This window comes from Tenrec ecaudatus, chromosome 4 (assembly GCF_050624435.1).
Source record: "Tenrec ecaudatus isolate mTenEca1 chromosome 4, mTenEca1.hap1, whole genome shotgun sequence".
Taxonomy (NCBI): domain Eukaryota; kingdom Metazoa; phylum Chordata; class Mammalia; order Afrosoricida; family Tenrecidae; genus Tenrec; species Tenrec ecaudatus.
The window spans coordinates 14,718,156-14,745,242 of record NC_134533.1 but is presented as its reverse complement, the minus strand read 5'-3'; the positions used below and the strand labels follow the sequence as shown (position 1 = coordinate 14,745,242).

General features: G+C 40.7%; 1 protein-coding gene, 1 non-coding gene and 1 pseudogene across 2 annotated transcripts; 1 reads left to right on the top strand and 2 right to left on the bottom strand.

Annotated features, from left to right (window-relative positions):
* Window positions 1–6,266: 6,266 nt before the first annotated feature.
* Window positions 6,267–6,411, bottom strand: LOC142447610 (small nucleolar RNA SNORA67). The gene has a single exon (XR_012784280.1). It is a non-coding gene; the product is annotated as a small nucleolar RNA SNORA67 (small nucleolar RNA).
* Window positions 6,412–8,443: 2,032 nt separating this feature from the next.
* Window positions 8,444–8,680, top strand: LOC142445635 (small integral membrane protein 10-like protein 1; annotated as a pseudogene).
* Window positions 8,681–22,364: 13,684 nt separating this feature from the next.
* On the bottom strand, window positions 22,365–23,327 carry LOC142445634 (olfactory receptor 5A1-like). Its single transcript, XM_075547584.1, has one exon. It carries the CDS (start codon window positions 23,325–23,327, stop codon window positions 22,365–22,367), a length of 963 nt encoding a protein of 320 aa, XP_075403699.1.
* Window positions 23,328–27,087: the final 3,760 nt, after the last annotated feature.

Here is a 27,087-nt window from a genome sequence, read left to right as displayed (position 1 = left end):
ATGGCAGAAAGTCTCGTGTTACCTTCCTCTGCCCCCTCCAGCGCAGCTGGTTTCAGGATGTTGACTTTGAAGTTAGCAACCTGACACATAACATGCTCCACAACAGGAGCTTCTTACAATAAACATGGGACTAATTAGGGGCTGAGTAAGGTGCTTGTCTAACACTTGCAACCAAACTGAAACGCTTTTAGTTAGGCATAGAATCGTGTATTTTAAGGAAACTGAATGAGTGCGCTCTGCGAATGCTCAGCAAACTAAAAAGAACCCATCCTTGTTTGCTTGAATATTTCGCAATGATATTGTTATTCAAGCACATTCTGAAATGTTCCTCCAATTTCATTTTGTATGCTGTAATAAAACCCGCAAGGATATATTCGCCCCGAAGATGAGACTCAAACATGGGAAGGTGAAGGAACTTGAAATTAAGCCTTTATACCACAACCACCCAATCAAACCGAATCACAAACAGATAGATGCACACCAATGTGCACAGCAGCACAATTCACAGTAGCAAGAAGACAGAAACCACCCCCAACGTCCATCAGTTGAAGAATTGCAAGTAAACTTTGACATGTACACATAAAGGAATAATTGAATAATAACTACACAGAGGATAATGTATAATGATGAAACTGTGAAACACCTCATTGCATTGGACAGATTTGGAAAACACCAGGCTGAGTGAAGCTCATCACCAAGGAACAAATATTGTATGAGACCACTATTGCTTCCAAAGAAAAAAATCAAAACAAAATTTTTCATTCCAGAAGAACTCGACTTTTATAGTCATGGGGTAGATGCAGGGGGTGATGGGAAGCAATAGGCTGGCACATGGGAAGACAAATGTTACCTGGGATGAAGAGACAAAATAGCACTTTATAAGAGGGAGAAGACTTTAACAAGGTGGGGCGAGCAACCTACTGGTATGTTTGATAAGTCATTTAAGTTGCTGAATAATGCAATGATGATCTGAGATCCAAAACCCCCACCTCATTCACAATAAAAATTCATTTGTTTTTAATAAGCAAGAGATGAAAAAAAGGACCAGGTAATGTTTTAAAGAGTACCAGTAGAATCTTTAAAAGTGAAAAAAATGTAGTTAAAAACTCACTCAAGAATTCAGTATTATATTAGACAAAACTGAAGAGAATGTGTGAAGTAGACTGAAGCACAGAGTAAAGGGCGGGGGGAATTAGGTAGACTAAGAGACTGTAATATCTATGTGTAATTAAAGGCCTAATAAACAGTAAATATTCAATTATTGGTGCTGAAAATTTAATAAAATTGAATAAAGACATAATCCAACTATAGTAAGCACACCCTAATGAAGGCCAAACATGGTAGTGCTTTGGAAGGAAAGTAAAAGGGAATAGAGGAAAGAACTGGGAGGCACAGGACACTTGTAGAGGTCTATTCATGTAAATACGTTTCTATACAATGACAGGGGATAGAGCTAGGTAGGTAGGTATATATATATATATATATGTGTGTGTGTGTGTGTTATATGTGTGTGTGTGTGTGTGTGTATAAGGTATCATGGTAGCAAATGGACTTTGGGCCTCCACTCAAGTAATCCTTCAATTCGAGAACAGATTGTTCTACTAACATGGCACTCTGTGATGTTCACCTTCCCTGATAAGATTGCTGAAGAAAAAAATGGGTGCATAAGAAAATGCAGTGAAGAAAGCTGATGGTGCCCGGCTATCAAAAGATATAACATCTGGGGTCTTAAATGCTTGAATATAAACAAGCGGCCAGCTAGCTCAGAAGCAACAAAATCCACACGGATGAAACACAACAGCCTGTGTGATCATGAAGTGTCAATGGGATCAGGTATCATGCGTCAAAGACTCAAAACAAAAGAAACAAAAAGCTTATCAATGGGAATGAGGGAGAGGGCAGAGTGAAGAACCAAAGCCCATCGGTAGTCAATTGGACACCCCTTTATCAGAACAGCCACAAGGAAGAGAAAAACCAGTCATGGTGCAGTAAAAAACTGATGAAACACACAACCTTCCTCTAGTTCTTTAATACTTCCTCCCCTCCACTACCATGAGCCCAATTCTATCTTACCAATGGTACAGATAAGAGCTCAAAACAGGGAATCCAGAACAAATAAACCCCTCAGGACCAATAAGGGGAGCAGCAATACTAGGAGAGTAAGGGGGTGGGGGTTAATGGAGGGGAACTGATCACAATGATCAATGTGTGGCCCCCATCCCTGGGGGATGGACAGCAGAAGGGTGGGTAAAATGGGACAGCAGTCAGTGTAAAACATGAAAGAAAAAAAAGAGGAGGAATGTATAGATTGTTAGGGAGGGGGACAAAAGAGGAGCTGATGCCAGGGGTTCAAGTAGAAAGAAAATGTTTTGGAAAGATGATGACAACAAATGTAAAGAAGTGTTTGACAAAATGGGTATATGTATGGATTGTGATAAGAACTATAAGAGGCCCCAATAAAATAAAATAAAATATTTTTAAACAGATTAGGCATGGAAGTAACAAGCACAAATTGAAAAAGATTGATGCTACATGGCTATCAACAAATAATCAAGAATATTTTCCCCCATAGGCATAAAGAAACCCATTCGAGCTCATGCAGTGAAATTAGATTTTTAATCTCCTAAACTGTGAAGAAATAGACTTCTGTTTTTTAAAAAAACAAATAATAATTCAGAATTACTATTATGGGCTTGGGTTTTTCCCTTTGTTTAAAACACTAATGAAAGAAGTCAGAGGTTGTCCAGGCCCCAATTCATACTGATGAGTATTGATACAACCTACATTTTGTATTATATTGCTTCTTGCTTTTTAAGCCAAAAGATTCATCATGGCCTCTTGTGGAGTTTAGATTCAAAACAACAACGATACTGAGTTATTTGTACATCTGTGAATTGTGCCTGTATACTAAGTCCTTATCATTTCTTAAAGAAGACTCCCTACATGACTTACCTAAGAGTTCCACCAAAGGGTTCCAACTCCTTCTACTTTCTGATGTGCCCAGGTATTCAGAATGCCGAAGGGAATTTTCAGCTTACAACTTCTGAGAACTTCCTAGGTCATAAATAAAGTCAGATGAGCACGAAGCCTATAGGTAGCAATGTTTGATCTAGCGTCCTTCAGAAATGAACCAGTTATGGGGGAAAGGGGAGACTTTAAATGCTCACAAACCTTTCTGGTGTATTATAGAAAGTATACTGTGTGAAATGTGCAATCAATAAGAACAAATAAGACCAAGCAAACTGCATATCCTATTCTCATGGGTGACAGGGGCGAGGGAAATCATTTTAATTGGTGCCCTGCTTAGTCTGCAAGGGTATTAATCCTGTGAGATATTTTTATAATGAGGAAGGCATAATCCTGAAGGAAATTCTAGAGAGAATTTCCAGCCCTATTATTTATGAAGCAAAATATTTCCCACAGCAAATGAACACTCTCTGGGGTACTCTGGGAAAGGCTCACTGACTGCCATCGGGTTGATGCCAGCTCATAGCAACCCTACAGGACAGAGCAGAACTTCTCCTGTTTGTTTCAAGACTGCAGCTCTTTCCAGGAGTAGAAGCCCCACCTTTCTCTTGGAGAACTGTTGGTGATTTCAAACCATGGACCTTGACGTTGGCATGCTGGTGTGTCACCACTACACCATCAGGGCTCTTTCAGGGAAGATGCCAGGAAAAGCAAATACACAGAAATTGTGAATCAGGTACTCCTCAGACTTTCTACTTTCATTTTAGAACAAGTTGATATTTTGATGTTATTTTGATGAAGTAGTTCACTTTCAGAAGAACTTACTAAAATAGAAATATAAAGATGTTGTTTTGTTGTATATTGTTGTTTGGTTTTGTTCTGTCTTGTTTTTGTGCATGCTATTATCTCCGCAGGTCTGTCTAAATAAGATAGGCTGGATGAACTATCTGGAGGAAAAACAACGGGACTGACAGTTCCAGGGTGACATGGGATAGGGGGAGGTGGGGGGAAAGGGAATGGTGTTAACAAGCCCAGGGACAAGGGAACAACAAGTGATCCAAATTGGTGGTGAAGTGGGTGTGGCAGGCATGGTAGAGCTTGATCAAGGGTAATGTAACTAAGAGGTATAGCTGAATCCCAGGGGGAGATGGAGCATGATAGTGGGACAGGAGAAAAGTCAAGGGAAATAGAGGAAAGAGCTGGGGGGCAAAGAGCATTTATAGAGGTATAGACAAAGGCATGTACATATGCAAATGTATATATGAGTTTGGGTAAATAGTTCTATGTGCCCATATTTATAGGTTTAGTATTAAGGTGGCAGAAGAACATTGTCACTCCACTCAAGTACTCCCTCAAAGCAAGAATACTTTCTTCTATTAAATTGGCATTCTATGATGCTCACCGTCCCAACACAAGCACTGAAGACAAAGCAGGTGAACAAGCAAATGTAGTGAATAAAACTGATGGTGCCCGGCTATCAAAAGATATAGAATCAGGGGTCTTAAAAGCTTGAAGATAAACAAGTGGCCATCTAGCTCAGAAGCAACAAAGCCCACATTGAAGAACACACCAGCCTGTATGATCACGTGGTTCTGAAGGAATCAGTTATCAGGCATCAAAGAACAAAAAAATCATATCATTGGGTACACACCTCCAGGATACGATCACTAAAGACAAATATGTGCATTAGCAAATGTGGCGAAGAAAGCTGATGGTGCCCAGCTATCAAAAGAGATAGCATCTGGGGTCTTATAGGTTTGAAGGTAAACAAGCGGCCATCTAGCTCAGAAGCAGCAAAGCCCATATGGAAGAAGCACACCAGCCTGTGTGATCACAAGGTGTCGAAGGGATCCGGTATCAGGCATCATCAGACCAAAAATAAATCTTACCAGAGTGAATGAAGGGGGTAGTGCAGAGTGGAGACCCAAAGCCCATTTGTCAGCCACTGGAGATCCCCTTGCAGAGGGGTCTAGGGGAGGAGTTGAGTCAGTCAGGGTGCAATGTAACACCGATGGAACTTTCCTCCAGTTCCTAAATGCTTCCTCCCCCCACCCCTATCATAATCCGAATTCTACCTCGCAAGTCTGGATAGAGCAGAGGATGTACACTGGTGCAGATAGGAGCTGGAGGCACAGGGAATCCAGGGTGGATGATACCTTCAGGACCAGGGGTGTGAGTGGAGATACTGGCAGGGTAGAGGGAGAGGGGGTTGGAAAGAGGGAACCAATTACAAGGATCTATGAGTGACCACCTGCCTGGGTGACAGACAACAGAAAAGGGGGTGAAGGGAGACATCAGACAGGGCAAGATATGACAATATAATGATTTATAAATTATCAAGGGCTCATGAGGGAAGGAGGAATGGGGATGGGGGTTGGGGGGAAGAGAACCTGATGCAAAGGGCTTAAGTGGAGAGCAAAGGTTTTGAAAATGATGAGGGCAAAGAATGTACAGATGTGCTTTACACAATTGATGTATGTATGTATTGTGATAAGAGTTGTATGAGCCCCTAATAAAATGTTTTTTAAAAAATTGTTTTTAAATATAAAGATGTAACATATGGCTCCTCTTTTTTGTCTCTCAAGTACCTGTGTCCTTACGGTTAATTTTTTTTTTAAGATAGGGCAGAGAGAATGTAACAATTTTAAAAAGCAAGGAGATGAAAGGAAAATTGGGTATATAACGTCTAAAGAATAAAAACATGCAATCATGCCAAAGCACGATGTGAAATTACACTGCCACCCTCTACATCCCACATCACCACCTAAGAGCATTCTTCTTTTCTGCCTTGGATTTCCTAAAGGTTATAAGTACTTGTCATTTTTTCTTTGAAATATATATATATTTTTATTTCAGAAAATTCTGTGCTGCAAAAGTAGAGCTTTTAGGGTGGTTAAAAGACACCTGGCTGTGGAGAAAACAGTTTCTTGATGTTAAGTGTCATTGAGTCAGTACTGACCCATAGAGACATTATGCACAGTCTGTGCCAACTTCACAATTCCTATGATTGAGCCCATTGTTGCAACCACTGTGTCAATCCTTATCTGTGGAAGTCTTCTTTTGCCCTCCCGCTCCACTTTACCAAACATGACATCATCTCCAGGCACTAGTTTCTGTTTACAACATGTCCAGAGCATGTAAGACTAAGTCTTTGTATCCTTGCTTCTAAGGAGCACTCTAGCTGTATTTCTTCCAAGATGGATTGATTTACGTTCTTAGTGATCCATGGTACTATCAGCATTTTTCTCCAACATTCCAATCCACACATCAATTCTTATATATATATTTATTTCTTTAATATATGCAGCCTGCCAAAGGAGGTCAAAAGGAGAAGAGCATTCCTTTCACCAAAGGCCATCATGGGCAAGCCATATTCTATGCCAAGCTGCTACTTTCCTGAGAGGGGCACTAGTGGGTCCTTTGGAAGAGGAAATCATCATTGACACATCAATTCTTCTTCTGCAGTCTTCCTTATTCAATTTCCAAACATATGAGGCAAATGAAATATGAATTCAGTCAGAAGCACCTTAGTCGTCAGTAATTTCCTTGCTTTTCATTCTCTAAAGAGGTCTTGTGCAGCAGATTTACCTAATGAAACCCATCTTTTGATTTCTTGTTTGCTGTTCTATGAGAAATGATTGGACATCCAAGCAAGACAAATCCTTGACAACTTCAACCCTTTCTCCATTTATCATGATGGTATCTATTGCTTCAGCTGTGAGGATCTTGGTGTTCTTTGCATTGAGGTGTAATCCATACTGAAGGCTGCAATCCTTGATCTGCATCAGCAAGTCCTTCATGTCTGCTTTTCAGAAAGCAAAATTGTTTCATCGGCAAGTTGAATGCCTTATCATAGGAAATGAACCACAAGTAAATATCTTCCTGATATTCTCACCTTTAAATTAAGATATACCATCAGCAATGACATCCCTCATTCCACATCCTCTTCTCAAGCTGGCCGGCACCCCTGTGAAAGCTCACTGCTAATGTACTGCTGTAACCATTGGTTGATGATCTTCAACATTTACTTGCATGGGATAGCTTTGATATTGTTCTATAATTTGAGCATTCTGGTGGGTCACCTTTCTTTACAATTGATACAAATATGGATCTGTTCTAGTCAGTTGGCCAAATAGCTATATTCCAAATTTCCTGGCATAGTCGAGTAAATGCTTCCAGTACTTTATCAGCTTATTGAGACATTTTATTTGGTATTCCACCAATTCCTGGAGCATTAGTTTTGGCTATTGCTTGCAATGCAGCTTGAACCTCTACAACTGTGTGACTCAAAGCAAACTATGATGACCTAAAGAGGATGGGAAGTCCAGAAGACTTCATTGTGCTCCATGGGAGCTTGTACATAAATCAAGAGGCAGTGTGTGAAAGGAACAAAGGGATACTGCATGGCTTACAACCATGAAACGTGTACATCAGGGCTGTATCCTCTCCTCACGCATATTCAATCTGTATGTTCAGCAAGTAATCAGAGAAGTTGGATTATATGAAGAAGAATGTGTTATCAGGGTTGGAGGAAGGCTTGTTTACAACCTGTGATATGCAAATAACACCATCTTGCTTGCTGAAAGTGAGGAGGACTTGAAGCACTTGCTGATAAAGATCAAGGTAGGATTGTAGCCTTCAGGATGGATTACAGCTCAATGTGCTAAAGACCAAAATCCTCATCACTGAACCAATAGATAACATCTAGATAAAATAGAGAAAAGGTTGAAGTTGTTGCTCCTATCCATAATCAGTGACCATGGAAGCAGTAGCCAAGAGGTCAATAGATACATTGCATTGGGTAAGTCTGCTGCAAAGGACCTTTTAGCGTGTTCAAAAAGCAAGGATGTTACTTTGGGAATTAAGATGTTCTTGACCCAAGCCATAATATTTTCAACTGCTTCATATGCATGAGAAAGTTGGACATTGACTAAGGAAGATGTTAAATGCCTTTCGTGTAGGTTGCACTTCTTCCCTCAGTGAGATCAGTTCTTGATCATGTTTCCTTCTGAAATGATTGAGTGTTGACCAGTTCTGTTCACTACAGTGATTCTGTATATTCCTTCCATCTTCTTTTGATGCTGGCCTTCACTATTCAATATTTTACCCACTCAGGCTTGAGCACTTTGGGACTAACAGTTTTTTGATCCATAATTCAAAAAATCCTTTGGGTGGCAAAGGGTAGAAAGAAGTGTTTGGAATTTTTATCTTAGAAATCACTGGGATCCAAAAAATCATAATTTTTATTCAATTCTCAAATATTGACTTTTAATAAGCATCATACTTTATAGGCATTGTTTTGCTCAATATTTCTGTTATTACCACTAAAAGATGGAGAAGAGCTGGTAGCAGCTCAAAGGGATATCATTAAGAAATGTTCTAGGCAGCTCTGAGTCCAGCTGCTGCAGTGTCCTGACATCTCGTCATTCCAGATTTGGGCGTGGGGTCTGCCAGGGCCTTCAGCAATGCCAGGTCCATGGCTATAGAGGCCGCTTCTTCCACATTAGCAGTCAGGGCCTTGGAGCTGGCCATCGCTGCCTCATACTAGGTCTTCTGCAAGGGGTTCTTTAGCACCCTGCTTACCTTTTTCCATCTGGATCTGGCCTGGCAACTACGCATGAATTTTCCATACTTCTATATGGCAGGCTCCATAATACTCAACATCCACTTGCAGGTACACACATGGAGCTACAATTGCAGGGCAGGCGTTTGAGCCAGGCCTGTAGGCAGACTCCATGGGGACCAGAAGGGAAAGCAGAGCTAACTGCGGTCAGGTTTGCTCAAGATCCCACATGATGAGAAACCAAAAAGGCGCAACACAGGATATATGTGGTTCTGAAAACAGAGGAACACTTAAATTAAGACCCACAGAAATATTTAAAGAAGACATCCATCCTTAAATAAAAATAGTACAAACTCAAGAATGTGAACAAGGGTGTAATTTTAAAGGCTACTAAAATTTTTTCAGGAAAATAAACGATGGTAAACTGATGGTAAAAATTATAATAGGAGATCGGTGAACTTCAGGAAATTGGATTAGATTGTATATAATACATTGACTGATTAAGAAGCTGAAGATCATAAAAATGTATCATGGAACGGACACAGTTCCTCCCACAAAAGAAAACAGTAACAATCAGAGACTGAAGAAAGCATTTTAAATCTACTGAAAAGGCATTCTCCAAATAATAAGCATAAATGTTGCAGGATTGTGACGGGACTGGGAATGTAAACAAATGGATTCTATTTCAGTCTCCCTTTGAGTCGTAGTAATTGGATCAAGACCTTGAAGCCAAAGATGAAAATCCAATCAAAGACAAAGCTTAGTATTCATTTAACATTTAAATACTGGAAATTATGAGATTTCATTTTTTAGCAGGACACATTGAATGTGTTCAAAAATAAAATGAAAGGGGGAAATACCGTGAACCGATAGGTCTCACCCGTCCAGAGCTGTTGCCAGGCCAGAAAATTGAGAGGTAAGCTGAAGGAAATGGGGAGGTAGAGTCCTGAAATTAGAACTAGGGTACCAGGGTCTCTCCTCAACCCCCTTTTTGCGTGTGATTTCCACTCACAAAACAAACCAAGAACACTTTAAAGCACTCTAGGTTTGGCAAGTCCGGGGGCAATAGCTGTGCCCTTGCCAGGAGCAGCGATTTCTGCAGGCTGATGCCCTAAAGGGGACAGAATCCCAGACAGGAGGGGAACACCACGCTGGAGCGAATCCCAGACAGGAGGGGAACACCACGCTGGAGCTCTCCACTCTGTTGGCTGCCTTGAGCTCACAGCGTGAGGAGTGGCCGTGGCAGTGGCAGGTAGCCACCATAATTTAGAGTAGAAGAAAAAGCAGATTTTTACCTCAGGTAAATCGCGGTGTGGGAGAAAATAGACAGAGTTGAGAATCCAGGGAATGAATTTAGTTCTAATTGGTCGAGAAGGAAACAAGCCCCCTAATAAGCTGGATCTTCCGATCTGGGGGTCAGCCTGACAGCCCCCAAATCAGAGCCCATCACAAGCATAATTTTTAAAAGGGTTAAATATATATTATTGGTTTAAAACTCAAACCTCTGTCTGGTTGGTCAGCTCCAAGAAGCACATAGGCAGGGCAGGAGAGGGGGGCTCCTTTAACATAAATTAGCATAAGAATACCAGCTGTAGCAAGTGTCAGCTTCAAACAGCAGGGAGCTACATCCCAGAGAGTGTGGGAGAAAATTTAATTTGATTTTATTCTATCTGGCCAGGGGGATAAGAAAAATAAAAAATAACATCCTCTAATCTAGTAGGCACCAGCAGACTAGACAAGACACTAAGGCCGGATTCACTTTCAGTGATTCTACACATAGCTGGGTAGGCCCTGCCTGTCCTGGGGCCCTAGACTTCCCACCGCAATCAGTCTCAACAAGCTCAGGTTTGTGTTGGGTTTTTCTTTTCTCTTTCTTCTTTTTCCCTTTTTTTTTTCTTTTTGCCCCTTTCTCCTCTTCTCTCCCACTCTTTCCTATCATATGCCTCTACTGGCTTCCAGGTCACTAGCCTCCACTTAGGGCAAATCAACCCAAATAGCAGGAGGAATGCCAGCCTGCCCTCTGTGGGAATGCTGTACACCACACAAGGTAGCTAGTACAAGCATCTACACCACGCTGTGCTGCTGAGGAAACCTCCGTCAGACCTCTAAGGCAATCTTGTCAACTAGGGCAACTCTGCCCAGCACCACTGGGTCCCTGCATTAAAAGGGCACACCAACCTTCCATTGTGGGGCAGGGTCTAAACACCTCTGGCCCCACATTCAAGCAATCAGGGATCCGCTATATCTTTATTTTTATGTTTTCTGTCTCTCTCTCCTCCCTCTTTGCCATCACAGCCAATATTAGTGAACACAGTTGGGTTTTTTTCCCCTTCTTTCTCTTTATTCTCTTTTTCTTTCTTTCTTCTTTCTGTCTTTGTTCTCTTTGCTTCTCTCTCTGCTTGTATGATTCTCTCTTCTCCCTCTCATTCCTTTCACATGCCATTGCTGGTTCCCAGAATCCTATTCTCTGCCTAGGGCAAACCTGTCCACCCAGTGAGCAGCCTGACCCCTAACACAGTGCTGTACACAGGACGAATCAGTACTACACACAGCACAGCAGGGGGTCAGCTATTTCTTTACCTATTTTTAAAATTTTCTCTCCTTCTCATTCCTTTTCTCCTTTTTCTCTTTCTTTGTGTTCTTCTTTCACATTTTCTTCTTTTCTCCTCTTCTTCTAGCTCTTCTCTATTTTATACCACAGCCTCAGCAGATTCAGTTCACCTTTTTTGGTTGTTTTCTTTTCTTGCTTTCTTTATTTTTACTGTTTTCACTTTTGCTTGTGGATTTTAGTTGTGTGGGTGTCAGTTTGTGTGTCATTGTTACTCCAGTCTGTATCTTCCTCTTTATCTCTTTTTCATCTCACTTTACTCTCTTTCCTGTCACATTGCACTAGCAGCCTCCAGGCCATTCCACTCTGCCTAGGGCAACTCTGAAGGACCAACTGGGGGAGCTCCTACCCACATTTATTGGCTTATCAACAGTTGGAGAATTCACGCCAGTCCTCTTCCACACATCAAGCAACAGGGGGTTCTCCCCTACAAAAAGTGGAGGCATCCTCAGCCTAAATCCTGAGAGCCTACAAGTGACTGGGGGAAACACCTGACCACCACTGGTAGGTCTCCATGCTACTGCAGGAACATCCACACAACCTCCAAGGTGAGTTCTCTGTCTACGGTAATTACCCTGCCAGCTACAAAACTCTACACCAAGAAGGGTATTCCCAAACACCCTCCTCAGCACTACAGTTGCAGAGGAAAACAACACAGGCAAGCCAAGGTGCTCCAAGAACCATGAAGCCTACTTAGAGATAGGCCAGGGAAACAACGCCCACGTGGGGCCACAACAAACCAACCAGTGTCACTTTAGAGGAAAATCCAACACACATTCAAAGTAATGGAATACTGGACGGCTATGATAAGAGTGAAATCACAGGAAGATATAGCGATAGCCTGATCCCTCAGTATAGCTATCTGCAAGTAGTGCATAGACATATTCATATGAATCCCCCAAGAGAGACCCCAGGACTCTTCAACTCAGGAAGATGACGCCAGACTCCTCTAAAACAACATGTAAACAGAAACCAGTTCTAACAGCTTCAATGAAAAAATCAGGATAGGTAGAAGACAGTGCTGGAAGAAGTCATGAACTTAACAATGGGCATAGAAGAAGCAGATATTGAACTGCCACAAAAAGAAATTTTCAAAATGCTGCTTGAAGTCATAAAGGATATGAGGGAAGCATGAAGAAAAAAGATGAAATGATAGAGGAGAGAAAGGCAATGCACAAAAGGGAAATACAAGAGTTTAGTGATGAAATAACAAAATTCAGTGACAAATTGACAGACCTTGCCAATAGGCTTGAGCAGGCAGAGAATCACACCAGTGAACTAGAGTATAACCACGCAGATCCCAGCAAACGGGAAAAGCAGTCAAATACGACAATCAAAGAAGCTGAAGAAAACTTGAGAGCCATGTCTGATGCTATGAATAGAAACAGTAATAGAATAATTGGACTACAGGAACAAGACACAACAAAGAAGTCAACAGTGAAAATAGCAAGGGAATTCTTAGAGGACCCAGCTTATTAAATGAAAATCAGGCAACCATTAAAGAGGCTGAAAGAAAACCAGGCAAACTGAATCCCAAGAAGTCACCAAGAAAAATAATTATCAACTTATCCATCTATGAGGAAAAGGAGATCATAAAAGCAGCTAGGGGAAAGCAAACAGTCGCGTATAAAGGTACCCAATAAGAGTATGTTCAGATCTATCAGCAGAAACAATGAAGAAGAGGAAGGAATGGAGTAACATATTCCAAAAATTGAAGGAAAACAACGCAAACAAAAGAATACTTTACTCACCCAAATTATCTATTAAAATAGATGGAGAAACATGGCACATATTCGAAAATAGACGACATGCTGGGACTCGAGTCGAACTTGAGTAAATTCAAGCACATAGAGGTTATACAGACCTCTCTCTCTGATCATTGCACCATAATACTAGAAATTAACAGAAACAGTGAAGAAAACAAGGGCAAACAATTGGAGGGTGAACAATTTCCTATTGAAAATGGAGGGGTATTGACCCTGATCAGAGATGAAATCAGGAAGTTCCTAGAAACCAATGAGAATGAAAATTATGATGTACCAAAACCTGTAGAATACAGCAAAGGCATTTGTCGGAGGAAGGCTGATAGCAATAAATGTACACATTAAAAAAGAAGAGAGACTCGTGGATGATAAGCTGACACAAAACTTCCACCAATTAGAGCAGAGTCAACAGAGCAACCCTACTAATAGCAAGAGGAAAGATATAATAAAAATCAGAGTGGAGATACCAGAGAGAGAAAACTATAGGAAAAATGAATGCTGCTAAAAGTTGGTTCTTTGAAATATTTAAGAGAATTGATAGACCTCTGGCAAATCTAACCAAGAAAGGAAGAAGCAAATGACATTTGCCAGGATGAGGGATGAAACAGGGTACATTGCAACAGACCCTGATTAAATCAAAAGGATACTTACACAATACTATGAAGATCTATATACTAATGAATTCAACAATTTGGAAGACATGGACAACTATTTTGAAACACAATCCCTCCCTAGACTATCCCAGAAGGATGTCAACAACCTCAACAGACCCATCACAAAGGAAGATAGACAAGGTAATCAAAGGATTACCAACAAAAATCTCCCGGGCCAGATGGCTTCACAGGAGAATTCTACCAAGCATTCAGGGAAGAATTGACACCAATCCTATACAAAATCTTCCAGAACATATAACTTTGATACCTAAAGTGGGAAAAGATGCCACAAGAATTGAGACCTGTAGTCCAATATCCCTAATGAACATTGATGCAAAAATCCTTAACAAAATACTTGCCAATATAATACAAAAGCATATTAAAAAATAATTCACCATAGCCAAGTGGGATTCATACCAGGGATGCAGGGATGGTTCAACATATGAAAGACTATCTGCATTATTTGCCACATTGGCAGAAATAATGATAGGAACTACATGATAATATTAATAGATGTGGGGAAAGCATTAAAAAACGTCCAACACATATTCCTGTTTAAGACACTCAAGAAGATCAGAACAGAAGGAAAATTCCTCACCATTATACAAGCCATATATGAAAAACCAACAGCTAATGTAGTTAACGGAGAAAAGACAAAAACAATACCACTGAAAAAGGGGACAAGACAAGGATGCCCCTTATCCCCACTCCTATTTAACATCGTACTGGAGGTCCTAGCTAACAACATAAGAGAAAAGAAAAGATATTAAAGGTATTCAACTGGGAAAGAAGAGGCAAAATTATCATTATTCACAAACGATATGATTCCATATATCGAAGATCCCTTAAACACTACAAGGGGAGTGTTGGAAGCAATAGAGGAATATGGCAGAGTGGTAGGATACAAAATCAACAAACAGAAGTCTATTGGACTGCTCTACACATCAGACAAGATCACAGAAGAGATGATTAAAAAGGTAGCACCCTTTACAATAGCCAACACAAATTAAAATACCTAGGGATATACCTGACTAAAAAATTGAAAGATTTGTATGAGGAAAATTATAAAACACTACTTCAAGAAATCAAGAGTGACCTCAACAAATGGAAGAATATCCATTTGGCAGACTGAATATAGTAAAGATGTCAGTTCTGCCCAAGGAAGTATAAGTTCAATTCTATCCCAATATGGATACAACCATCCTTCCTCAAAGAATTGGAAAACCAGATTACCAACTTCATATGGAGGAGGAAGAAGCCCAGAATTAGCAGAGAATGCCTCAAGAAGAAGAACGTGCTCTACCTGATTTTGGCACGTACTATATGGCCACAGTAGTCAAAACAGTGTGGTACTGGCATAATGACAGATATTCAGACCAATGGGAAAGAGCTGAAGACCCAGAAATAAAAACATCAGCATACAGGCAACTGATCTTTGATAAGGGCCCAGACAATATTAAATGGGAAGCAGAAGTCATCTTCAATAAATGGTGCTGGAAAAATGGATATCTACCTTTAGAAAAATGAAGCAAGACCCTTACCTCACTCCATGCACAAGAATAAACTCAAGGTAGATCACAGACCTTGAGATAAAACCTCAAACAATTTGGGCCATTAATGAGGGAATTGGGACAAACCTGAGAACCTTGGCACAGGGAATACATAGGCTATCAGAAATAGATAAAGATACAAATACAGAGGAGTTACAAATAGACAAGTGGGATACACTGAATATAAGACACCTACGTACATCTAAAGAATCCACTAAGAGAGTAATAAGAGAGTCCACTGACTGGGAAAACATCTTTAGCAATGCCACATCAGACAAAGGCCTTATTACTAAATTCTACAATACTTTGCATGCTTACAATAAGAATAAAACTAATTGCTCACTGAGGAGGTGGGCAAAGGACCTGAACAAAAGTTTCACGGAGTCTGAAATCCAAATGGCCCATAAACATATGAGAAAATGTTCCCAGTCATTAGCCATAAGAGAAATGCAAATCAAATCAACTATGAGATACCACCTAACACCCTCAAAGATAGCCCAAGGCAAAAAATCAGAAAGCAACAAGTGTTGGAGGGACTGTGGTGAGATAGGAACTCTCATCCACTGCTGGTGGGCCTGTAGGTATGTACAGCCACTATGGAAATCGATTTGGCGATCTGTCAAACAGATGGAAATTGAGTTACCATACGACCCAGCAATCCCCCTACTGGGTATATACCCAGAAGAGGCAAGAAACAAACCACGGACAGACATCTGTGCACCAGTGTTCATTGCGACACAGTTCACAATTGCAAGGAGTTGGAAACAACTCAAATTTCCATCAACAGACGAATAGATTGAAAAACTGTGGTGCATACATGCAATGGAGTATTACTGCTGAAAAGCAGTGATGAGCGCATAAGCATATTGCCACATGGAAAGAACTGGAGGAAATTATGCTAAGTGAAGTAAGCCAAGCACAAATAGACAAGTACAACATGAGTCCACTCAGGTAAGTTTATATATATGTAAAAAAGAGAGAGAGAACAGAAAGGTAAGTGCAAAAGGAGCACAGGGAAAAAGCTACTGTATACAAACACTCCAGGGGTGGGGTCCAGGTAGTATGGCAGGGGCCAGACCAAATCCAGGGGTACATATGGTAACCAACTAAAAAGGGGATGGAGGGAGGAAAGGGTAAAGAAAAAAAAGATGTTTGATGGGGGAATAGGTCACTGACCCACCCAAGGGGATGGTATTGTGTGTGCCTCCACAAGGAAAGAGGGACCAGATATAAAGTCAGTGCCAGATGAATGCAGTGTGCCGGCAAGGAGTGGGGAGCCAGTGGAGGGGCCTAAGGGCTGGGCCCCCATACCAGCTACATGGACAACTGTCCCTCCCCCCAGAAGAATTTACTTGAGACGATGGCACTGAAGCTGCAGCTAGGGGAGAGGGGCATTTTTGATCAGAGCAAATGGGAGCAAGTGAGGGGGGAGAAAGAGAGAGTGGAAGAAATCTTGGCCCATCATGCCTGGAGAATGAGATATCCCCACTCTGAACAGTCAATGGACAGAGTGGAAAATATGGCTGATCCCACTATGAGACACGCTGTCCCTTGATGGCCCAGGACCCTAAAGGGGACAACACTGGAGACTCAGTTTCGGGACTGGTCCACCTTCCTGATACAATCACTGAAGACAAATGTGTGCATAAGCAAATGTGGTGAAGAAAGCTAATGGTGCCCATCTATCAAAAGATATAGCATCTGGGGCCTTAAAGGCTTGAAGATAAATAAATGGCCATCTAGCTGAGAAGCATCAAAGCTCACCTGGAAGAAGCACACCAACCTATCTGACCATGAGATGTAGAAGGGACCAGTTATCACACATCAAAGAACTAAAAATCATATCAGTGGTGTCCACCTTCCTGATACAATCAATGAAGACAAACGTGTGCGTAAGTAAATGTGAAGAAAGCTGATGGTGCCCAACTATCAAAAGATATAGTGTGTGGGGTCTTATAGGCTTGAAGATAAACAAGTGGCCATCTAGTTCAGAAGAAACAACACCCACATGGAAGAAACACCAGCCTGTGTGACCACGAGCTGTCAAAGGGATAAGGAAAAAAAAAATCATATCATTGTAAATGTGGGTGAGTGTAGAGTGGAGACTCAAAACCCATTGGTAGCCAACCGGACTTCCCCTTACTGAAGGGTTGTGGGAGGAGATGAGCCAGTCAAGGTGCAGGGTAGCAACGATGAAACATATAACTTTCCTCTAGTTTGTAAATGCTTCCTCCACTCTCCCCCCCACCCTCACCCCACTATCATGATTGAAATTTTACCTTACAAATCTGGCTAGACCAGAGGATGTACATTGATACAGATAGCAACTGGAAACACAGGAAATCCAGGACAGATAACTTCTTCAGGACCAGTGGTGAGAGTGGCTATGCCTCGAGGGTGGAGGGAATGTGGAGTAGAAAGGGGGAACCGATTACAAGAATCTACGTATAGCCTCCTTCCTAGGGGATGGACAGCAGAGAAGAGGCGGGCGGGAGACATACGACAGTGTAATGTATGACAAAATAATAATAATTTATGAATTATGAAGGGTTCATGAGGTAGGGGGCAGTGGGGAGTGAGAAGGAATATGAGCGGCCGATATTAAGGGCTCAAGTAGAAGGCAAATGTTTTGAGAATGATGATGGCAACAAATGTACATGTGTTCTTGACACAATGGATATATGTATGGATTGTGATAAGAATTGTACGAGCCCCCAATAAAATGATAAAAGAAATAGAATGAAAATGTTGTTGGCATTTGATCATGCAATTGTATGGAAGAAAATTGCCCATGTTCTGTTTTTGGAGGGGGTGTAATTGTGTCCTTATAAAGTAATCATTGAAGTGACCCTGCATGTTGAGAAGAAAGAGGCATGTTGCTGTTTAAAGGAGTCAAAGTAAAATGCCGATGTAACTATTGAGGAAGAAGGGGAGACTGGCCTGAAGTCCGCCAGAAATGCCTGGAGAAGGAACGCTGAAGGGGGCGAACTGAAATAGAATGCCCGAGATATTTGAGTTGGAAGAGATTTTTAGTTGTTCAAAGAGTGTAGATGAATTAGTGATCGGTCCATTTAAAAACTGAGGCCATTAGGGTCCCTAAGAAAAATCAAATGTTATAAAAAAAAAGTGTACTCCATGCCTGAACTGTGAAAACTACTAGTCATATTGCTATATGCCAGTAAATCAGTTCTAACTCAGCCACACAGTGTACAGCAGAAGAAACATCGCCAGCTCTTGCTCCCTCCTCAAAAGCCTGGCTGTTTGAGCCCGTTGTTGTACCGTGTCGATCCTCATTTCGAAGGAAGTCAACAAGGAGCCCTGGTGGGGCAGTGGTTAAGTGTGAGGTTGACTGGTCTTTGGTTTGAACTGACTGTCCCCTTGGTGTAGAAGAAAGAAGTGGCAGGTGACTTCCGTAAAGATACAGCTAGGGAGACACTCTGGGGCCGTTGACTCTGTCCTGCAGAGTCACTATGCATGGGAATATGCTCAACCACACCTGGTTTATTTCTTTAACCACTGAGGGACGTGTAATGGAGAGGCAAATAAGATATACTACAGAAAAGTCAATAAAGCAATGTCAACAAGTTATTCATGAGAACAGAGGGAACTGATAAGCGGGTAAGAATTCAAAAATGGTTGTCTGGAGAAAAGAAATCAGAAATAGGGTAGAGAAGAGGCAGGTGACTGCTGCTGTTTTTTGTTTTTCAAAAATTTTGTATGTATATTTATTCACTTAAAGATTAAATACGTCTCCTGGTTAGATTCCCTCTAGATAGTTTAAATGTAGAACACTAGTTATGAGCCCCACGAGTAGAATGGTATTGAGTGTTTAAATCAAACAGACCTCTGTAGTTTTTTAGCTTTATGTAAGCTTCTGAATTTACCTAAACAATTTCCTCAACTGTTAGATATCAGTGTGAAAATTATAAGTACCCCAGCCTTAGTGCGTGTGTTACTACAGAATATTATGTTTAACTATGAATAAAATTAAGAATCAGAAAAATTTAAAAAAGAAAGTGTAGAGCCAGAATTCAAGCACACATCCCTACCTGAGTAATACACAAAATTGTATATTCAAGTCTGTCTATTCTTTTCACTAAAGGTTAGAATGCTAACAAAGAGTCTTAAACGATCTGAGTAATGTAAAGAGAACATGAAGAAAAGCCCTTCAAGTAAAGGGGTCAAATTATGGTCAAGACAGAGTGGAAGAAGAAGACCTATTAAAGTCCATAAACTTTTCCCCAGCGAGATTCCACTGGAAGAATTCCATGGTACATGGATATTGAAAAGAATGAAGAATCCACTGATCTCTCTGGCCCCTGCCATCTAACCTAGGTCTCCTTGTTCTCTCTCTCTCTCTTAACCTGTACTACCCTCACTCCCTTCTCCCTCTCTCTTATCTCTAGTCTCCTCTCCCTCTCTCTTGTGTCCCATACTTATTCCTCTATCTCTCTTTGCCATTGAGTTGACTCTGTCTAAAAATGACCCTATAGGACAAAGTAGACCTACTCATGTGAGTTTTCGAGACTATAGAGGAAAAGAAAGCTTCAATTTTATCCCACTGAATGGCTAAAGAATTTGAACTACTGACCTTGCAGTTAAAAGCCCATCACATAACCAGGGTTCCTTGTGACCTGTTCTTAGATCCCACAAGAACAGAGTTATTGTTGAAGGTCAAAATGTTTATGATTGTTGGAAATAGATTTTTGAAATGGGCACAATTGCACCCAATATCTCTGTTGGTCCATGAAGCTGGTTGTCCACTTTTACACAGGAAGAGAGATGTCCACACTGGGTATCCTTGGCAATATGTTAGTAAAATGAAAGGAGATGAGTCAGAGGGAAAACATTCTCCAGGAAATACTCTATGCCATAGGTGGGGAACCCTTTTTCCTTCCAAGGGCCATTGGGAAATTTATAACATCATTCAGGGGCCACATAAAATGATCAACTTAAAGATTAGTCTGCTATACTTGGTCAAATGTTTCATTAACTCACCCCTAATGGGGTGGTTGATGGTTTGTTGAGCTATGAGTTGGGCTGTTAACTGCAAGCTCAGTAATTCACAACCACCAGACACTCCTAGGGAGAGAACAAGACATTCTACTCCCGTCCTACCATGAGGATTCCGTCTCCAAAACAACCAGGGATGGTTCTACTCGGTCATACTGGGCCGCCATGAGTCAGAGTTGACTCAAGGCAGGGGGTTGAGTTTGGAATGAGTGTGATGGCTAGAGCTGCCTCTTGTTGGAGAAGCACGTGATGTGTGTTAGTCTGGGTACTTTAGAGAAACAAATCCATAGAAACTCATGTATAAGAGAGAGTTTTATATAAAGGTTAAGTCAACATCAAGAAAACATCCCAACCCAGTGCTGCCCAACCCCACAAGTCCAACATTAACCCATTAACCCATATGTCCAACAACAATCCACAAAGTCCGCCACAATCTCACAAAACACACACTGTGATGCCAACTGCAGAAGGAAAGCCGAGTCAGTGAATGTGTAAGCATCTCAGTGCTAGCAGGGGTCTCCACACCAGTGCTCCAGCACCCACGGCTGCATCGTGGTAAGTCCATGTGACTTTTCCTCAGGGATGTCTTGCAGGAAGTGAGCCTTGCCAGCTAAAGTAGGGAACTGGCTAAGGCAGCTGCACCCTGGTTCAACCGTCAAAAAGCAAGAGACTCAAGAACAAGAAAGACAAGGCTCACCAAGCCATTTATCCCTCTGCCCTTCAATTAACCCGTCATGTGCTTATCGGCCAGTTTGACAAAATAAAACCTCATGATGTTGCCTGGTATTGATGATGTTGCGGGCCTTATACAGCCCCCCCCCCCCCCAACGATCCCTAGTGTTGTAGGGGTTACAAGTCTGGCTGCTAACCGCAAGCTCAACAGTTTGAAGCCATCAGCTTCTACGTGAGGGAGAAAGACAAGGCTTTCTACTCCCATAAAGAGTCAACAGTCTCAGAAACCCAGACGGCAGGCACTTCAACCTGTCCTACATATATATGGTCTCTATGATATGAATCAACTTGAGGGCAGTGAGTTTGTAGTTTTGAGATCCAGCCTATAGGACAGACGTTCCCTGCCTCTGCTCAATGTGATAGCCCTCACGGTGCGTTTCTTCATTCTGATTTTCTGTCCCGTTGTGCCCTGTTGCTGATTTCTTTCCACTTCCTTTGCCCTGTCACATCTCATTATTTTAAGGTTTTATTAATAATTTATGGGATATTTGAACTGGAAAAGACCATTGAAAGTTAAAATTTTGCAATGAAATTATAAAAAGTGTGATTTTTTATTGATGATAACACAATATATATATATAAAGCTGGCACTGTGAATTCCTGTCTGAAAAAAAATATGTCCTTCTGTAAAATTTCTTTAAATCCTTCCCATGGGATTCTTCCCAGGGTCTCTGTGACATCCCGGATTTAGCTGACTCTGTTGTTTCCTTGGCAAACCTAAGACTGTAGAGGGCTCAAGGGGAGTCCCAGATTCCTGAGCGTCTCAGCCTGCCTCAAGAAAGCCATCATTTGAAATGATTGTGCACAGCTTCCAGGGTGCTACCATAGAGAATATTCCAGGCCCATCTCTGCCCAGATATTACCGACCTTGACCTTCTTTTTAGAATCCAAGGATCTTCCTAACTCTTGATTTGGAAACTGCACCAGCCTTTCTACTCTTTCTGTCTCTCGTATCATTTTCACAATTGACTGTCCTTCATTTGTTTGAGAGGCAAAATGGAAGTAACAAGGCTCCAAGGTAATAAAACTATCTGAATCTCAATCTCACCTTTTTCCTCTTTCTCTCTTGATTTCAAACCAAAGTTATAAAATGTTACTATTGCAATTATTTTTTTAATTTTTAACGTGTTCGCTATTACTTATTATTTAATATCATTTTTGGAACATAAATAATAACTGAAAAATAATACATAAAAGAAATGAAAATCTATGAATGAGGGAAATGCTATTTACTGTCCTGGAATGCTGCCATGTCTATACTTAAAATATCTATCAGCACCATTCTAAAAACACAATCACTATTGAGACTTTTATCTACCTCTGTTCTAAGTAGGGAAACTGACATTTTTTAAAACTATAGTCAAAATCAATGCATGAGATTACTGAGTGATGGAAGCTAAGCATGATAACACCAAAAAACAACGAAGCTAAGTTTTTACTTCTCACCATCTACATTTCTTACACATTTCCACTTCTTGTTTTGAATGGGATAAAAATAACTATCCAAGTGTTAGTCTAACCGAGGCACATCTGTGGTTCCTTTCTAAGCCTCTTGAGAGCTGCTTTGATCTCCTTGTTCCTCAGACTATAGATCAGAGGATTCAACAGGGGAATGAGGATGGAATAGAACACTGATAGCACCTTATTCTGCTTCATGGATTGATCAGACTTGGGAAACAAATACACAGACAAGGCTGTACCATAAGAGAGCATTACGGCTGCCAGGTGGGAACCACAGGTATTAAAAGCCTTGGCACTACCTTTCCCTGAGGATATTTTCAAGATAGAAGCCACAATGAAACCATAAGAAAGGAGGATAATAAGGAAAGAACCAACCCCAACAAATGTAGCTACCAAAAGGAGAGTCATTCGGCTGATGAAGGGATTGGAGCAAGACAAGGAAATTATCTGAGGCACGTCACAGAAGAAATGCTGAATGATATTTGGTCCACAGTAGGAAAGATGAAAACAAGGGAATGTTTGAGTGAAACTACTAATCAAACCACTCACATAGGCCCCAGCTACCATCTTCCAACAGAGGCCAGGGGCCATGATGGTTGAGTACTGCAGAGGATGACCAATAGCTACATATCGGTCATAGGCCATGGCGGCCAACAGACAGCACTCAGTCAGAGCCATCCAGGCCCCAACAAAATACTGAGTGGCACAGGCAATGAAGGAAATTGTTTTTTCCTTTTTCAGGAAGTCTGAAAGCATTCTTGGGCTGATGGAAGTAGCAAAGCAGATGTCAATAAATGAGAGAAAGCTGAGGAAAAAGTACATGGGGGTGTGCAGGTGGGTGTCCATCCTGATTAGGAGAATGAGGCTCAGGTTCCAGATAAGGGTCACAAGGTAGGTTGCTAGGAAGACTGGAAAGAGAAGGAGCTGTAGCTGCTTTTCATCTGAGAGACCCAGGAGAATAAATGTGGTCACCGAAGAGTAGTTTCCATACCAGTCCATGGACTTGCTTACAGCCATCTGCAGAAGGAAAGATGAGAGAAGGAAATGGGTTTATTCCCTCCAAGAGGAAAAAGGATTTTATTTATTCACTTATCTTTTGTAGTTAGGCGTCTGGCTAATTTCTTATTATTGAATTAATAATGATCACATTCCATAGACAATCACCAACATGCATTGAAAAATTCTCTGCAATATATAAGAATTTTTTTTTCTTTCTTGGAGGGCAAATATATCCAAAGGGCATTTTAAATCCATTTTCCCCCAAACTGTCTTTATGTCACATTTTCACCCAATGGCAGAATTTTCAAATATCTGAGACTTTGGAGAGAGGTTACAGTAATAGTGCCATTTCTTTTTGTGGCGAAACATAAAAATTCTAATTGAACATTGCTCTGCTATTAACTCCATGATTAGAGAATCTACTGAATATGCACAGTAAGGAGCTGAACCAGTTGACCTATAAATACAAATTTAATAAATCTATAATGAATAAATCTGCACAATTCTGCAAATCCCTTTCTCTTTTTTTATTTTGATACCTGGAACAAAGTCGCAGGGTGGTGGGAATCGTCGCTCAGAGCAGCAGCGGTTTAAAAATGAATGTGACAAGCCGAATACTGACTTTCAGAAGCCTCTTGAAAAATGAAGAAACACAAAATGAGAGCACCATGGAGCTTTCCCTCTTGCTGGTGCAGAGTTTCCTTTCCTCAAATATAAAACCATAAGAGCTTGATTGTCTAGGATGGTACTTATTGATCTTCGTTGTGTCCAGTAGAAAACATGTGGAAATTTAGGTACCTAATAGCCAGCAAAATACAAGTACTTACCATCTTTATGTAGAGTGTTTTAGGAAGTTCAGTCACCTTGAAATCTATTTGTGGAGCTTAGGTTATTGACTTCTCCTACAGGGGATGGGCTGGAGATTTGTGTAAGATTCATTCTTAGGCAATAGGCACAGTGCTTGGGAAATTTAGGCAGAATGTTGCCCTTTCCCTTCCTCCACGTAGGAATCAGCCTAGAAAAGTTAAGGAATAACACCTCAAATTCATGGTAACTTACCAAAAAATAATTTTTAAAAAAGATTTGTATCACAACCCATATATTCTTTTCAATCTTTATAGCTATCATTTTATTTTTATCACCTGGATCATATTTTCCAGCTTCTAATCCTTCCGTTCCCAACTTTCACATTCCAGTTTTCAGTAATTCACAGCAGTAATATGGTTTCTCTCCTCAGTTTGTCACACTGTGATAGCTTGAACATTGCTGTGATACTGGAAGTTTATCACCAATATTTCAAATGTAAGCTGGGTCAATGGAGGGAAACAGGGTTCTGCAGAACTTCCAAACTAAGAATATAATAGGGAAAAAAAGGAATCTGAGGAATTAGCTGCTGGAAACTATTTAAATAGTAGTGGAACATTGTCAGACATGGTGCCAGAAGATGAGCCCTTCAAGTTGGAAGGCACTCAAAATACAGCTGGGAAGGACCTTCCTTAACAAAATAGAGTTAACCATAAAGAGATAGGTAGAATTAAACTTTGGGGAACTTCATTTGCTGATGGCCATAACTCAGTCAGTAGAAATATCTTCTAACATATTAATAATGGCAACAAGGAATTTACAAGTTAAGAATCTTAAATTTGTCCAAAATAAAATGGAACTCATAAACATGAATATCGTAGGCATTGATGAGCTGAAATGGGCTGGAACTGCACATTTTGATCAAACAATTATGTAGGTTACTATACTGAAAATGGTAATGTCAAGAAATATGGTGTTACATTCACTGCATTTTCCCCCAAGATTTATCGTGAAATACAATGCTATGATACAATGACATATATACATATACATGAAAATCTAGTTAATGCAGCTATTATAGAAATTTACCCAGCAACAACTATGGTAGTAATGAAGAAATTATAGAATTCTACCAACATCTTAAGACTTAAATTGATAAAATATAGAATGAATATGCAGTGATATTTATTGTCAATCAGAATGTGATAGTTAGACACAAAGAAGGAACAATGGTTGGAAAACATAGCATAAGTGAGACAAACAAAGTTGGATATTGCAAGATAAAATTTTGTAAGGCCAATAACTTCACCGAAAATACCTTTTTTATCTCACCAGGTGAAATACACAGGAATCAAACTGACTACATCTTTGGCAAGAGACAATAGAGAAGCTCCGTATCTTTCACCAAAGCAAAAAAGGGTGGCTGCGGGACACACCATCAGTTGTTCAATGGAAAAGAAAGGTTGAAGTTGAAGAAAATTAAAACAGTTCCATAAGAGGCAAATTATGACCTTGAAATATGTTCTACCTGAATTTTTTGAACACCTAAATGTCAGGGGAAGCCAGTCCCTAACACATCATTACGGGTCTGGTAGGTGCAATTGTACAGTGATAATAAGTAAAGATCATAGTAAAGTTATAGAGAGCATGAGCGATAGAAGAGAAATATTGAAGTAAATGGAGTCAGACACAATTCATGGTAGCATGCTCACCTTAGGTCCGCTTGGTGGTCCACGTGGAGGGAGATAGTCTATAATGCTAGCCCAGGCTTTTATAGTCTCTGGGGACATGCAAGCCCCCCAATTACAGGTGAAGACATATGTCACAGGAAGGGGTTGTGCAATATGTTATAGAGCAATGAGAGGTAGTGGTCTGGGGAAATACACGCAATAGGAAGAGGAGGGATTGGGAGTATACTTATGACAAGTTGGGCAGATCCTGGATTTAGGATGGCAGCTTAACTTTGACCAGTTCGCTGGGTCTCCATAGTAACCATTATCAGTAGGGTGTAACACCCACCTACAGGAACCAAGTTAATGGTTGCAAGCTTCAGGGGGGATCCATTGTCATCAGCAGCAGGGAGCAGGCCCATTCCTGTGGTGAAGCTAGACAGCAGTCTGGCAGCTGACTTGCCTTCAGAGAGGATGTCTAAGCATCTGACCTCCCCCCAAACCTAAAGAATTGATTTACCTCCTTGAACACTAATGACAGAAAACCCGATGAGTTATGGGATTGCATAAAGAACACCAAGAAATCAAGAAATTAAAAGGCCATTTATAACTAAGAAAGAAAGCAAAGTCTAAAGTGGATGTCACAAGAGACTCTGAAATGTTCTTTTCTTTTATTTTTTAAAATCATTTTACTGGGGCTCATACAATTCTTATCACAATCCATACATACAACATCCATTGTGTCAAGCACACATGTACATTTGTTGCCATCATCATTCTCAAAATATTTGCCTTCTACTTGAGTCCTTAGTATCCCCCTCCCTCCCAAAGATCAGAAGCCTCATCATTCAGCAGTGGAGCAGTTGGTGGCTTTGAACGAAATGTGCTTTGAAATGTGGGGTAGCCAAAGCAAATGGAGGAAGTGATGAAGTGAGAGAGCTGACAAGAAAAGTTCAAAGCACATCTCAGGAAGACCAAATACAGTATTCCAATGAAATGTGCAAAGACCTGAAGTAAAAAAGCGTAAACAGGAAGAACAGGCATGGCTTATCTCAAGCTGAAAGAACTGATGAAAAATTCAAGTCTTGAGTTGAAATATTGAGAAATTCTATGGGTAAAATATTGAATGATAAAGAATCAAAAGAAAATGGAAGGCATAAATTATTCTATGGAAAAATAACTGGTCACCAAACCATTTTAAAAGGTAGCATAGATCAAGAACAGATGGTCAGGAAGGAAGAAGTTCAAATTGCACTGAAGACATTAGTGAAAAACAAAGCACCGGGAACTCACGGAATGCAAAT

What these genes read in the sequence shown, in the direction of transcription:
- LOC142445634 (XM_075547584.1), bottom strand. Translation starts at nt 23,327, where the DNA reads ATGGCTGTAAGCAAGTCCATGGACTGGTATGGAAACTACTCTTCGGTG.